This window comes from Quercus suber, unplaced genomic scaffold (assembly GCF_002906115.3).
Source record: "Quercus suber isolate HL8 unplaced genomic scaffold, Cork oak 2.0 scaffold_290, whole genome shotgun sequence".
Classification (NCBI taxonomy): domain Eukaryota; kingdom Viridiplantae; phylum Streptophyta; class Magnoliopsida; order Fagales; family Fagaceae; genus Quercus; species Quercus suber.
This window is the reverse complement of record NW_027069746.1, coordinates 183954-199035: the sequence shown is the minus strand read 5'-3', so window position 1 is coordinate 199035 and position 15082 is coordinate 183954. Positions and strand designations below refer to the sequence as shown.

Sequence of the window (15082 nt, the reverse complement as noted above, 5' to 3'; positions counted from 1 at the left end):
CAACAGGGGCATCTCCTGGAGCATCATCAGCAGGGACCGCGGACAGAGCAGCTTCGTCAGCGGCCATCTCCCTGTCCACTTCTTCCAAGTCCAGGTTCCCCATGTCAACGCCGGTTGGGTGCTTGACCATATATCTCCGGAGAAGTTCAAAGCCTTTAAAATACCAACTGAAAAGCACAGTATTGTACTCTTCAGTGGTTTGAAAGGCCTCAACGGACCTAGCCGCAATGGTCTTCAGCAATTCCTTAGAGCTCTGAAGCTGCTCATCCTTCTCCAAGTTCAGCTGGCGCTCAGCTCTAAGGTCATCACCTAAACCCTTGACCTTCTCCTTTAAAGTAGTAGCTTCGTCCATAGAGTCAACAAGGTTCTTCTTCAGCTTTGAGTTCTCACTTTCCAGAGCTTGCACCTTTGACGAAAGGGATGCCAGCTTAGCCTCTTGAGTAAGATACTCAGAAGCAATGGTGTAAGCTCTCTCCCAGAACTTGAAAAGAAGTACCAAGTCTACGGTAAAAAAAAAAAAAAAAGGGTTGCTCATGAAAGAAGTAAAAGCACTTCACCTGAACGAGCTTATGGACGTGGCCACCAGCGACTGTATTAAAGGAGACCCCAGAAAAAGCCTTCAGGTCGTCAGCCGTCACAATGCTGTGGGCCTGTTCAACTGCCAGCTTCTCATCCCCCCAGATTTTTGAGCGACCAACATCCTCTCTCTCTTTCTCTTTCCCCGTCAGGCGTGGCCTCTTGGAGACGGGCGTGGGAAGCTCTTCCACTGAAGTAGACGAAGAAGCAGTCCTCGTCGTCTCAGTGCCGGAGACAAGGGGAGTGACGGAAGCTGGCGGAGTGGCAGAAAGACCCTTCCCTATTACACGCACGGTCTTTTTTCCTATGTTGGACAAGGGCTCGTCCTTCTTTGCCCTCATCTTTGCATACATATCTTTATTGAATTTGGATGTCATCTCTGTCAAAAGAAGAACATTAGTCCCGAAGAAAAGCACAAGAAAGAAAGGTCAATACTGACGAAGCTAGAACTTACTCTTTTTTCCTTCTATGTCAAGATTTTTCAAAACAAAGGCAGAGGGCTCAGGCCCGAGGCAGTAGAACGCAAGAGTTCTGGGATCAACGAGATCGTCCCAGCTCTCGATTGTCTGCGCGTACTTGATAGCCTTCTGCACACATTCTCTATACCTGCTTTTAAGCTTTGGTCGTCTTTTGACTAAAAAAAAAAAAAAGAAAAAAAAAAAAAAAGGAAGAGGGTGTTAGCGTCCACAATTGTAAGCACGACAGAATTCAAGAAACGAAGAAGAAATATTGACGCACCTAAAGTCGGGGTTTCCCACCGACGACGTAACACCGGGAGATCACCCCAAACCTCGCCCAAGGGTGTCTCAAAATCGTCCCCAGACACATAGAAGAATCTGGATTTCCAATACCTGAATGACGAAGGTAAATTTTTGACAATCCTAGTCCTCCTCTCCCAAGGCATTAGTTCATAATACCCATGTTCCTTTGACGCTTTCAAACGATACAAATACACCAATTCGTCAACCCTGATCATATCCTCGTCATTAGCTGCCAGCCATATCCCCATACAGCTGACTAAAATTCTCCACAAATTGGGCATAAGTTGCCCCGGAGCGATACCAAAGTGATCTAACAGCTCCATCAAGAAAGGATGGACGGGAAACCTCAACCCACAAGTGAAGGCAGCCTCGTAAAAGCATACCTCACCTGGGAAAAAGTGACACGCCCGGTCTTCCTCACTGGGCAGACGAACTCTAACTCGATCCGGAAACTGGAATCTATCTCTAAACCTCTCCAATGTGTCAGCGTCTAGCCCACACTCCTCTCCCAGAGCATAAAAAGCCCTAACCTCTCGAGGGCCAGAGACGGCGGTATCTTCCTTCGCTGGGCCGCCGTTGGACGACAACCCAGTTTCAAGCTCGCTTGACCTAACTTCAGACATACCTACTCTCACTCCAACCTCGCTCGCAAACCAATCTAAAGACTAACGAAGCAAAGGCAACAGATCAGCCAAAGCAACACTCAAACAGTTACCCTCAAAAACAAAATCCTCAATATTAGAGGAAACCCCTAAAGACCCTCCTAAGCGAGCAAAAGGGAATGAAATTGAGGGGCAAGCTATCCTAACCTTAGAGCTACTAACCATGAAAACCAAATAAAAGACACAACGGCGAACTAAACCCCCATGGAATTTAGAACAAACGAAAAGAGAAAAGAGAAAAAGATCAGATGCAAAGCCACAACAAGGCGAAGAAGAGTAACACAGGAGAATGGGCGTACCTTAAGGAAGCGATCAGAAGAGGGAGCACCACCACGCCGATTGCCAATTCGGAGAAAGGTTGCAGAGAGAGGTCGCCGGAGAGGATGATCAAAGCAAATGATTGAAGGATTTTTGAAAAAAAGTGAACAAGAAGAAGTTTTAAACTAAGGCTTTGGAAAACTGAAAAAACCAGTGGGAAGCCCAATAGTCCCACCAAATCAAAGCATTAACTCCACTCACCGGCACGTGCCACGTATGCCACGATTTGCGAAACACCGCCACTTTACATTTAATGCGGATTGAAATCCCAAACGACACTCGTAAACTGTAAACTCTTCACATTCTATGGTCGTCATTTAAATAACGAACACAGAATCGAGGGGCAACTAACGGGGCTGACGAGTTCATTTACACATGGACGATCCTATCAATACGGACGAATCCAAACTTTGGCTAGGGACAACTGTACAATCCGTTGAAGGACAGTGATGACACATTAAACGGCCCCAGACGTTACCAAAAGGAGCATTAAGACCTCCATAACTACCCCAATGGCTAGAGGCCATAAGAAGATATATAAGTCCCAGACATCGCCAAAAAAAGGGAGAGAGAAGTAAGAAATGAGATTGTTTATTTGCTTTTCTGTTCATCTTATATTGCTTTTCTTTTAAGAGAGTTTCATATTCTTACTTTGGCATCGGAGGCGTTGTGACAGGCACCACACCGGTGACCATCTGTGGAAGTTAAAGGATCATCTCCATCCGACGAATAGTACTGACGAGTTCACACTCATCAAGAATAACATTACCAAACAGGCCCTAATGTTTGATTTTGTTTTTCCATTGGTATTATCATAGGTGTTATATTTACACAGTTTTACTCAAAAGTAACCTATATTAGTCAATGTATAATTATATAAATTTACAATAGCTTGCTACAATAATTGTGTAAATTTACACTAATTCTATTTATTTTGCATTTAGGTTCTGCTTAGCTCAATGTAAAATGTTTTCAGAGGGTAAAATATTTTCTAATGTTTGATTTCATCCCAAAAAGCGATTTGGGAAATATTTTAAGATGTTTGGTTTTGTTCCTAAAAATCCTCTGAAAAACACATTTTCTACTAGTTTCTCACATTTTATCATCTTCCAAACAAATATAATAATAGAAAATGTCAATATATAAACAAAAGAAACAAAAAACAAAACAAAAAGAATTCAATCTTTCTTAAATTAGACACGGATTGTGAGAGAGGGAGAGAGAGCAAGGTTAGATTATGACGTGGTGGTAGAGGGAGGAAGAAAGAGAAAGCTGGAGGAAGAGTGAGGAAGAGAGAGAAAGATGGAGGTAGAGGGAGGAAGAGAGAGAAAGATGGAGGAAAAGTTTACCTTGATCAACGGTGAGAGGACCGACCACGGATGGCAGTGGAATCAGAGAGGGGTGGCGGTGAGCATTCTCTCTCTCTCTCTCTCTCTCTGAGTAGAAGCTGAAAATGGGTGTAATTTGTTTAAAGGTGAAATATACAAGTATAAATGGTTTTACAATGAAGGGCGTGAAATTTTACAGGCAACTGAAATTCCTTTTCAATTTGATTGAGTTTTTCGGCCAACCTAAACACAACTGATGGTGTAAAATGTTTTCCGTGTTACTTTTACACCCGAAACAAAAACAACCTTAGTTTTTTTTTTTTTTTTTTTTTTAATAATTTTTTTTAAGGATGAAGGAAAAGAGTAGACGTTGGTTGTGTGTAAAGAAATAAAAACAATTTTAAAAAATCAAGAAAAATTATATTTAATGAAATGTAATGTAAAAAAAATAATCTGATATGAAATGTTTTGAAAAGTGAGTATGTAAAATTAAAAAAAATTATGTTAAAATAGACAAAAAATTTTGTATAAGATGATGCCTATGCTCTTAACATTTAATCCAGCGATAGAGTGTGTGTTGACATTAATTTTAATTTTTAAGTTTTAGTTTTTATATACAATTTTTGAAAACATTTGTTTTTTTTTTTTTTTTCTTTTTATCGCTTTTTCAAAAAATTTCAATGTAAATGTATTCTTTAGTACATTTTCAATAAAAATCTAAATAAACTGCTCTTAAAGAGATGCAGTTGCACTTATCTGAAATATAATGTTGAAATTAAATATATAGAAGCAAAAGTGAAAATTTTAAAAGCCAAAATAAAACAAAATTTAGGAAGCGCTGAGCCTGATCACGTGGGCGATTCTCACCCTCACAACCTAAACTATGGGTCCCACTCCCACTTCTTTTCTCTCCTTCTTCTCCTTCTTCTCTCTCTTCCGCTCTCACATTTCAATTCCAAACAAGCTGATGATTTCTACACGGACACAGTGAGAGATATAGTCATATATATATATATATATAGAGAGAGAGAGAGAGAGAGAGAGAGAGAGAGAGAATTTCGACACGCATAGAGAGATATGGAGGAAGTTTCAACGGGGGCTGTAGTCCCCGCGGTGGTGAAGCCATCTCCGGAGACAACAAAGCGATCGCCATCCCCAGCCGCGGCGGCGGCATTAACTCGTGCTGAAAAAGAAGCCGGCGTTGAACGGTGGGACGAGTTGGACAAGGATTTTCTGTGTCCGATATGCATGCAGATGATCAAAGATGCGTTTCTCACAGCTTGCGGCCACAGCTTCTGCTACATGTGCATCGTCACCCATCTTCGCCACAAGAGCGATTGCCCTTGCTGTTCACAGCCCCTCACCATCCACAACTTGTTCCCCAACTTCTTGCTCGACAAGGTTCCTTCTCCACTAAATCCTAATTAACTTCGGAATTTTGCATTGACTAGTCCTAATAATGGTTTGGATTAATTTAGTGTATGATTGATGCTTAAAAACGAGTTCCAATTGCCTTGTAATGTGGCCAATTTTGCTTAATTTATAGCTAATAATGACTATGCCTGATACTTTGAATTAGCCGCTTAAGTTGTTATTCGAGAATTAGCTTTGCTTAATATGAAATTCACCAGTTATAAGAGAAGAGAGAGAGAGAGAGAGAGAGAGTTTATTCAAATTCACTAGTCATTTCAATTTGTATTATTAGTCAGGATTAAATACAATGAACTTGTACTTTTTTATCCTTCATTCAAGTCATTTGAACTAAAAATTGAAGTCCAAATCATTCACTAGCGAATAATTAATGTTGAAAAACCCTGTCAGTTGCCTTTGTAATGTGGCTTGGATTGGCCGATTGTGATTCATTTGGTCGTGCTAAGTCCTAACTTTTTTTTTTTTTTTTCTTTTTAACCATAAAATAATGTTAGATGTAAGTGAGCTCAAAATTGTGAAAGTTCTTGAGTAAATTTTGCAAAAGAAGGAATTACTTATTAAGGTTTCTATGTAGTATAAAGCTGAACATGCGGACATGCCAAATTTGAACCTAATGGCTTAGTTTATGTAACTTCCTTCCCTTGTTTAGTTGCTTTTGTGAAATCACTATAGCTAACAACATGTAACTTGTCAAAAAAAAAAAAAAAAAAAAAAAAAGAACAAACCAGCATCATTATTTTGGATTATATGTGTAGTTTGAACACGTATAATGCTTTGCATTATTTGTATCTTAAAATTAACTACTTCAAAATGCAGCTTATTGTTATACTTTCTCTGTACCACATTTGTAGCTACTGAAGAAGGCTTCTGCTCAACAAATATCAAAAACTGCTTCTCCTGTGGAACATCTTCGTCATTCATTACAACAGGTCAGTTTTCAAGGGACTAATGTGTATTTTTATGACTACATTTGCTTATCCTGCTCCAGTTTGCATATCGAGATTGTCTTATGGGACCATTTATTCTATGTTGTGATCCTAAGGGTCCAGTCTATTTTCTTTTAGTATCATTCTATATGGTTAATTAGTTTTATTCTTGGATTGATTGGGCATATGCTAGGAAGCACGGACACTTCATTTAGGATGCCGTATCGGTGTTATATCAGTGTTGTACTAGCCATTTTATGTTATAATTTTATCCGTGTCTGTGCTTCCTAGGGCCTATGTAGTTCTTTCTTGTTTCTATTTAATTAATGATAAATTTCCTTTTTATTGTCCCGAGATGAGATTGTAATTTCCTAGAGTGCATTACTTTGATAGGACAAACAGAGGACGATGACCTTTTTCTGCAGCAGCACTTGTATGTATATAAATTGTGTTTGTGAGACATCCTAAGTTCATAAGCTTAAAATGAATTCATAAAATCTTACTTATCAAAAAAGAAAAAAGAAAAGAATTCATAAAATCTTGCATATTCATGCTTGTACTTTTATATTGTATTTTATTTTATTTTTCTCTAGATATTTGTAATTTTAGACACATTCTTTGATGGGTCCCTTGTATACTCCTCATGTTGTGTACTAGGCTTTGCCCATTTTGTTTTAATAAAAATTCTTACCTTTCAGGAAAATAGAAACTTTATGAATTATCTTTTTAATGAAAATGTGGCAGGGTTGTGAAGTATCGATTAAGGAGCTAGACACCCTCTTATTGCTCCTTACAGAGAAGAAGAGGAAAATGGAACAAGAAGAAGCCGAGAGAAATATGCAAATACTGATGACCTTCTTGCACTGTTTAAGGAAGCAAAAAGTTGATGAGCTGAATGAGGTTTGTTGCCTTCAGTTTGGGCCCTCTTTTACAGCTTAGTCATGTTGATTTGGGCAAGTAATTTTTGCTACCTGCTTTCCCTCTTTCTTTGGTGTCTTCATAAACATGTATTATGTTTGGGACCTATTGCATTGTTGGCCATAAAAGGTGGCATTTTCCACCATAAGCTGATGGTTACTTATTGATGTCTTTTAGAGATATCAGGTGGACTCATCAAATTAGGTGCTCTCACTCCTGCCTATGTGTTTTTTTACTTTAGGTTAACCAGCTTTTGGTCATTCTTCACTGAAACAATAACATTAATTGATCTTTAGGTCATAAGAATTCCTTTTCTTTTGTAGGTACAAACTGATCTCCAGTTTATTAAAGAAGACGTAACTGCTGTAGAGAGACATAGAATGGAGTTGTATCGTGCAAGGGACAGGTATTCTGTGAAACTGCGTATGCTTGGAGATGATTCTAGTGTGAGAAAACCTTGGCCATCATCAATAGATAAGAACACCAGTGAGCTTAGCTCTGGTTCACTAAATGCACGTAAGGGGTTGGCTACATGGAATCTTCAAAATAAGAAAGTAGACGGAAAGTCTCAAGTAATCTCTCACGGACTACAGAGAAAGGATGCTTTAAGTGGATCAGACTCACAGTTCATCAACCAATCCAGTTCATCTGTAGCAAGAAAAAAGCGTGTCCATGCACAGGTTTGTTATCTTATTTGGTTTCATCTATAGAAATATTATCCTTGTTGTTTTCTTTGTTGAATAGTTATTGTGCCTGGCAACCATCTTTAATCTGTGAACTTCAATGTTAGCTAGTGCTAGTGGGTAGACACTGAAAAGTGAAAATTGTCAAAAACCTACTATATCACCTTGTATGTTGGTTTTCATATTAAATGCTATCCGAAATCTTAATGTTGTTATGCATGGGATCTCCTCTCTTGTATACTTGTGCTTTGTTGGAGTCCCCTTGGGCGTGGCATGGGCATCTTTTTAAGCAGTAGTTATATAGAAGCAATAAAATTCTTGCCGAACTAAACTAAAAAAATAAATACTGAGGTTCAGGTACAGTCTGATTCTGCCTGCAAATGTTCAGGATTTATATTCAGAAACAGTTCTTGGTATATGCAAGTTTGGAGTTTATTGTAAAACAAGTGTTTCTAGGGTGATTAGGTTTAGTGCATATTTGCAATGTGACGTGGGAAGCACAAGGAAAGATTTATTTTAATTTACTTTTGGGGTCAACTGTATTTTATTTAAGGCTCTAGTATCTTTTTAGGTTTAATAGTATTTTAATTTAAATTCTAGGGTATTTTTATGATTAGTCAATCAGGATTTTCTATGCCAATTAGAATTGGGCTTTAGTAGCCTATATAAGCAAAGTACTTTACTCCTATGAAGGGGGATTATTTTGATGAATAAAATTTCTATTGAGATTGTCTCCATGGTATGGTGTTGACTACAACTTGGGTGCTGACTTCTGGAGGTTTTCTTTTGCTTGGTGTTGACTCCAAGCAAGCCTAGGTGTTGACTCATAGGGTTCTATTCTTTATTTTCATGCTCTTCAATTTCATGGTTGCAGTGTTCTGCATCACATTGATTATTTTTGCAAGAATTTATAGTTGAAACTACCAGGAAGGAAAACAATGTATGTCCCATGTTAAGAGTTAGTTCTAGTTATTTTTTCATATTAGCATGTTTATAAGGGTAATTTTGTCATCATGATATTAACCCTAATTTTTATATATGCTAAGGTATGGGCTTTCTTTCTTTCCTTTCTCTTTGTCTCTCTATTATTCTCTTCCTAATTATTCTCACTTAACCCTAAATCTTCATATTTTTCTTCTATTGAGAATTGTTCATATTTTCTTCTTTGGCTACAGTTCAATGACCTACAAGAGTGTTACCTACAAAAGCGACGTCAATTGGCAAACAAACCACATAACCAGCAAGAAAAGGATAAAATATTATACCGAGAGAGGGTTATAACGCTGGCCTTGCAGATTTCCAATCGGTGTTGTCTACCTTCACTCAGTACAGGTATGTTTTCAATCTTCAATTTCTTTTTAGAGTTAGCTATATTATCATGTTTTATTTTCATCTACGAGTAGTTCATCTGCAATTTTCTTTTGATCTTTTGAAACAGTCGATTGAGGGTCATAGCTGAACTTAGGAACGGGGATCTGTTCCACTCAGCCAATATAGTATCAAGGTGAGTTAATTGTTTTGCACATCATGATTGGCCCTTTGGATTTGAATGTTTGGGTTGATAAACTTGTTTGGTTTGGCCATTTGAAATTATTCACAAAATAATTTATACATTAATTCGTGTACCTGTATGTATTTAATAGTAATTGAAGTAAAGTACTAAATTTAAGATTACTTTCACTTAAAAACCTGTTCTATCAATGCATTGACAGTTTGGTAACTTAGAAGGCAATGCAATAACTCAACAATATTTATTCTTACTCCGTTTGTTTCGATAGAAAACAGTTTTCTGTGTTTTCCAGTATTTGGTATCATAAAAAAAAATTAGTCAAAGGAAAACTATCTTTGGTCAACAGAAAAAGTAAAGCTTATTTTTAGAGATTGTTTTCCACTAAATTTTTTTGGAAAACAACTCTATCTCATATCAAACATAATAAAGGAAGTTAAAAGATTATTTTTCAACTCATTTAAGGTTACTACCAAATATAGAAAAATGAGATAGTTTTATAGAAAATACCTTTTGGAAAATGACTCATTTTCTAGAAAATATTATCGCCAAAACAAACAAATCGTTAGTGCTTTTTTGCTCCCCAAATATAAGTTCTAGTGTGAGACATGCACATACATGTGAGAAACAGTGTATCTTCATGTCACGAATGATTAAGAAAGCAAATCCCTGCTCTTGTTGTACCATTGTGTCCTCTCAGTTGAATATAATTTTATAACTTAAAAAATCAATATAAAATCTCAGCTCCTTGTTTAATCTTTAACACGACAAAATAGTTTTGTTGGACATTTACAGTTTACCCTGGTAGCTGGAAAATTATTACTTATAGTTAATGGAGAAAAGAGTTGTTCTGTTACAAGGACCAGATAAAGTTGAAATGAAAGTCTGTTGCGAGTAATGATGGTCTGTAATTGAATGGAAGATAAAGCAATATGAAAAAAATGATTTGTGTAGGCATGCAATGCTGTCAATATGAGACATTGTGGATGTTGCTTCTTAAATTTTTGATGTAGCTTCTCTGTGCGCGCGCGCGTGTGTGTTGTATAGCTTTTTCATGATTATTACAATCTGCTGGACTTAAGAATTGACCATGTTTTATTGCAGCATTGAATTTGACCGTGATGATGAGTTGTTTGCTACTGCTGGAGTTTCTCGGTGCATAAAAGTTTTTGACTTCTCCACGGTAAGGTTTTGGTTTAAAGTACTTTTTTACTTTCGCTTTTTGGTTCTACCCGTAATTGCTGAGCATAAGTGGGATAGAAAGTTGGCTTAGACTGGATGCACAGGACATACAAGAGCCAATGATGGGCTGGTTGGCTAACACTTCTCAAAGTTCTTTGACTTCATTACATAATCCTTGTTAAATATCTACTATATTTGAAACTAGCTGAAGTAATCATTATGTAAATTGATCACTTGAAGAAGGATAACCCTAGTTTTGGTGGCCATTTCTATGTCTTCCAATAAATTTTCATATTGCTTTCTGCAAATGGAAGTTCTGATTGTTTTACCTCAACAATTGGCGAATCTTCGCTGACAGAGGCCTATATTGTGTTTGATTAAGTCGTTCATTTAATGGCAACAGATTCTACTTCAGGGCTCTAGTGCTGATGTATCAGTTTGATAAAATGCACTATTTACTATATATTTCTCTTGAGTTGGGTTGGTGACTGTTCTCTAGCTATTGCTTTCTAGGTTGTGAATGAACCTGCTAATATGCACTATCCTGTTGTGGAGATGTCAACACGTTCAAAACTAAGTTGCCTGAGTTGGAACAATTTTGATAAGAACTACATTGCTAGTAGCGATTATGAGGGAATTGTGACGGTTTGGGATGTAAATACTCGGCAGGTAATGATTAGAAGCATCATGGCTAATCTTGTTCTATTACTCATATAGTCTGCTTTTATTCCTCTAAGATTCTTATCTCAGTAACATGTACCTTTTTCCAGAGTGTGATGGAGTATGAAGAGCATGAAAAACGTGCATGGAGTGTTGATTTTTCACGTACAGAACCATCAATGCTTGTATCTGGTAGTGATGATTATAAGGTACTATGCAACATACCTTTATATCTTAACCAAGTCTGCTGCTTTAGTTATCTATCAAGTAGCATTTGATAGCATTCTGAGATGACAAGTTGAGGAGATAATATGCTCTGTTTGCATGTGAAATTAATGCATTGAATGTGTTAGGAAATTCCACATCGGTTGGGCTTCAGACTTGATTGGGTATTTGTTCTAGTAGGCCTCTCCACTAATAGTTTGTTTAAATGCATTTTTACACTTCTTCATAATCACAATTGAATGTGAGGACTCAGTTGCTGGTAACTTTTACTTGTATCTTACTTGACTGATCTTGTGAATGGGGTCTTATGAATAGTGACTCCATTTCAATGTTTTTAGATTCGCTGTCTTTTTCTACAGAAATCTTTATTTGTAGTCTTTTCTTTAATAAAATTATTCTTACTTATCAAAATAAAAAATAAAAAATTCCAAAGTGTGAAATTGGTGGACATGAGTGTATTGTTATCAATGATCCAATACACCAATTTTGGACATTGCAGTAAAGTACTGTAATGAAACTAAGTGCAATGTGCATCTGGTTTTTGGTTTTGCATGTTTGATGTGCTCTCTTCCATGGGTGAGCTTCACTGATAGTCCACACTAATTACGTGACTCCTATTTTCCTCCAGTTGGTATAAATGTGCCATTTAAGCATTTGGACTGCTTTATTTCCTTTATGTGTACTTGTACTTCCTTATGGTTAACTGGAAGTCATGAAGAAAGTTGCCTCACATGAACTAAGCATAAGTCTAGTTTGATTCCTAGGCTTATCGTCAATCCATCATATCAACATTAGCAAAATCATAGCCAGAGGTAAAATGTAAAACTTTGCTCATTGTGTGAGGAGAAAGTTAGTAGGTAATAATTGATCAAGCAACTACAAATGACCTGGTTAAATTTTATCTTTTGTCTCTACAGCTAGATTCTGGATTAAATGTCAAAATTTTGAATACTTCATGGTTTATGTCCTTTTCAACATGTGCTATTTAAGCAGTTGTGGACCCTCTCTAAATTAACCATATGCTGCATCTTTTCTGTGTATGACAAACAGGTCAAAGTTTGGTGCACAAAGCATGAAGCTAGCGTTCTTAATATTGATATGAAAGCAAATATATGCTGTGTCAAGTATAATCCTGGATCTAGCAATTACATCGCAGTATGTGCCTTTCATTTACATTTTTGAAGACAAATGTATGGTGCTAAGTAATTTTGCATTGGATTCTTGTTGATTTTCACAACAAATCAATGTGGAGCTGAACTAGTGCTTTGGTCAGCACTGCTGACAATGTGTAGTGCATTACATACCTGTCATACCCCCTCCCCCAACACCCCCCCCCCCCCCCCAAAAAAAAAGAAGAAGAAGAGAGACAATGATCAGTGTAATAGTGCTATTCTTTGGTTTGATCCACATGTAAAGTTGTGTGCATGCTCATGCATAAACAAGATCAGCTATTTGACTATTTTTGGTGGATTTGGTGTTATGGGGATAAGCCTATTGTGCAGCAAAGGATCCTACTTATGTTGTAATTGCATTTTAAAGTCATGGGTAATCTGTTGATAACTATTTTCCAAATTTTGAATCCCATATACAAGAATTTCACATTCTACTTTTATAATTAAAATCAGTCATACATAGCCTTATCCAAATGGCATGGACATGTTTTCTTAATATTTGATCTCCTTTGGAATCTAGCCTCTAAAACATTCTGTTTTTTATTTCCCTTCAGGTTGGTTCAGCAGATCATCAAATCCACTATTATGATTTAAGAAACATCAGTCATCCAGTCCATGTGTTCAGTGGGCACAGGAAAGCTGTTTCATATGTGAAATTCTTATCAAACAATGAGCTTGCTTCTGCTTCTACAGACAGCACATTACGGTTATGGGATGTGAAGGAAAATTTGCCAGTAAGTACTACGTGCATACATATGCAGCTATCTATCTGTCTGTCTGTGTATACACACACTTTTTAAAGTACCTTACTTACCCAATCTTAACAGTTCATCAATTATTATAAAATATATATTAAATAAGGTAATATCTTATGTTAACAGTTAAGATTAGATGTGTATGGTACATAGCCGAGAACCATGCATCTCAACTAGTTGGCACCTCCTGTTTGTTTCCAAGGCATTGAGGTTCAAATCCCCCCTCCCTTGAGAAGGTGTTATTTGACCTAGAGCTTATTGGAAGACAGCAGTTGCAGTGTGCGCCAAAAATTGTCAGTAACTTTATGCTTCATTGAAGGCTTTTAGACAAATTAATTGTCAGTAAAACAAAGGCTTTTAGACAATTTTGTAGCCATCAATAGCCAGAAGATTTAACTTTTGGTCTTCCTTCTATTCATCTGTATGAACTCTAGTTGATGAGTTTCTTGCAATATATGAATTATTAAATACTAATTGAAAGGAAAATGCATGACTCACCTTTTTCCCACTTCAATGGAAATGGAATTCAGCAAACTAATGGCGGTTCTGAATTTTTCGCTGTGGGAGGCAGTGGTGTTTTTATTATACTGCTGTGATATTAGTGTTAAATTAATACAATGACAAAGTCTTCAAATTTCCTCTTTGGAATGATGTTTGCAGGTTCGTACCTTTAGAGGACACACAAATGAGAAAAACTTTGTTGGCCTTACAGTAAATAGCGAATACATTGCATGTGGCAGTGAGACAAATGAAGTATTTGTCTACCATAAGGTTAGTAATATCCGAAGCAGCAGTCTTCCAACATGTAACCTTGAAACAAAGCTAAGTTTTGGTGTTCGTTCTGCAGGAAATCTCCAGGCCTGTGACTCGGCATAGATTTGGTTCTCCCGATTTGGATGATGCAGATGATGATATGGCATCTTATTTTATTAGTGCTGTATGCTGGAAGAGCGATAGCCCTACCATGCTAACTGCTAATAGTCAGGGCACGATTAAGGTGTTAGTTCTTGTGGCTTGAGAAGTTAGAGGGAAAGATCAGAATAATATGAGAGCAGTGGTGAAATTAAGCTGAAAATATCTGTTTTACATCTGAATGTAATGTTTCTTTTTTTGTATATGTCATTTTTTTTGCTAAATGTATATGTCATTTAAATGTGGAAATTGGTAGGTTTTAGAGGCCATGGTTGTGTAAAATTTATTATTTATAGGTCAAAGGTAGTGCAGCTGAAATTATATTTGTCCAAGCTCTCTCTCTCTCTCTCTCTCTCTCTTTCCCCTGAACCTGACTAAATTTGTACAGAAAATGAAGAATGACCGTAGAATGTAGGTCAATTATTTCTTAGCAAGTAAGGTGGATTGAAGTATTTTTTACGTGGGATCTTAGTGAATAATGTGGGTCAAAGTTTGTATAATGTGGGATAGGCTTGCAAAGTTATTTAGGCCATGTTTAGGTTTCGTTATCAACGCTCATCCAGAATCTGAAATGCTTAGAACAAACTAAAACTCTAGAAAGCTTGTATTTCTGTGAGTTGGACCTATAGGCTTCAAAACCAAATCTTGAATGTCTCATATATTAATCCTGAGCATATGTTAGTGTACACATCCGAAACAAAATGAAAAAGCAAAATGTGAGTAGGCTTTATGTATGGCCCAAATAAAAAGTTAAAAATCGTGAGTTAAAAGTGCATACGAATGTAGACCTTTTCCTCTTACATAGACATTTTGCCTACTTATAGAAACTTCTTTTTGTACGAATTACGAAACTAGCTAGCTGATCGTAAATTGTGCGTGAACATGTCATTTTGTCAAGGAAAAAACGAAGCATTGAATTGCGCAGATTTTGTAGACCACAAGTTCTGCGGATATTCATTATTGTGGCAAATATAAAAGGATGAAAACTCTGCACGCTCATATTTTGAACTGTTGAAACATGACTTTAAAAAAAAAAAAATGAGTAGCGTTATCCACTAACACGGTT

General features: G+C 36.9%; 1 protein-coding gene across 1 annotated transcript; it reads left to right on the top strand.

Annotated features, from left to right (window-relative positions):
- The first annotated feature begins 4572 nt into the window (after window positions 1–4572).
- On the top strand, window positions 4573–14348 carry LOC111993390 (E3 ubiquitin-protein ligase COP1). Its single transcript, XM_024025229.2, is given in 14 exon segments — window positions 4573–5046; window positions 5928–6005; window positions 6747–6902; window positions 7244–7600; window positions 8779–8857; window positions 8860–8935; window positions 9042–9107; window positions 10215–10293; window positions 10806–10961; window positions 11063–11161; window positions 12228–12332; window positions 12904–13083; window positions 13765–13875; window positions 13952–14348. Coding segments are annotated over 14 exon segments (2037 nt in total). The 5' UTR covers window positions 4573–4722; the 3' UTR covers window positions 14123–14348.
- The last annotated feature ends 734 nt before the right edge of the window (window positions 14349–15082 follow it).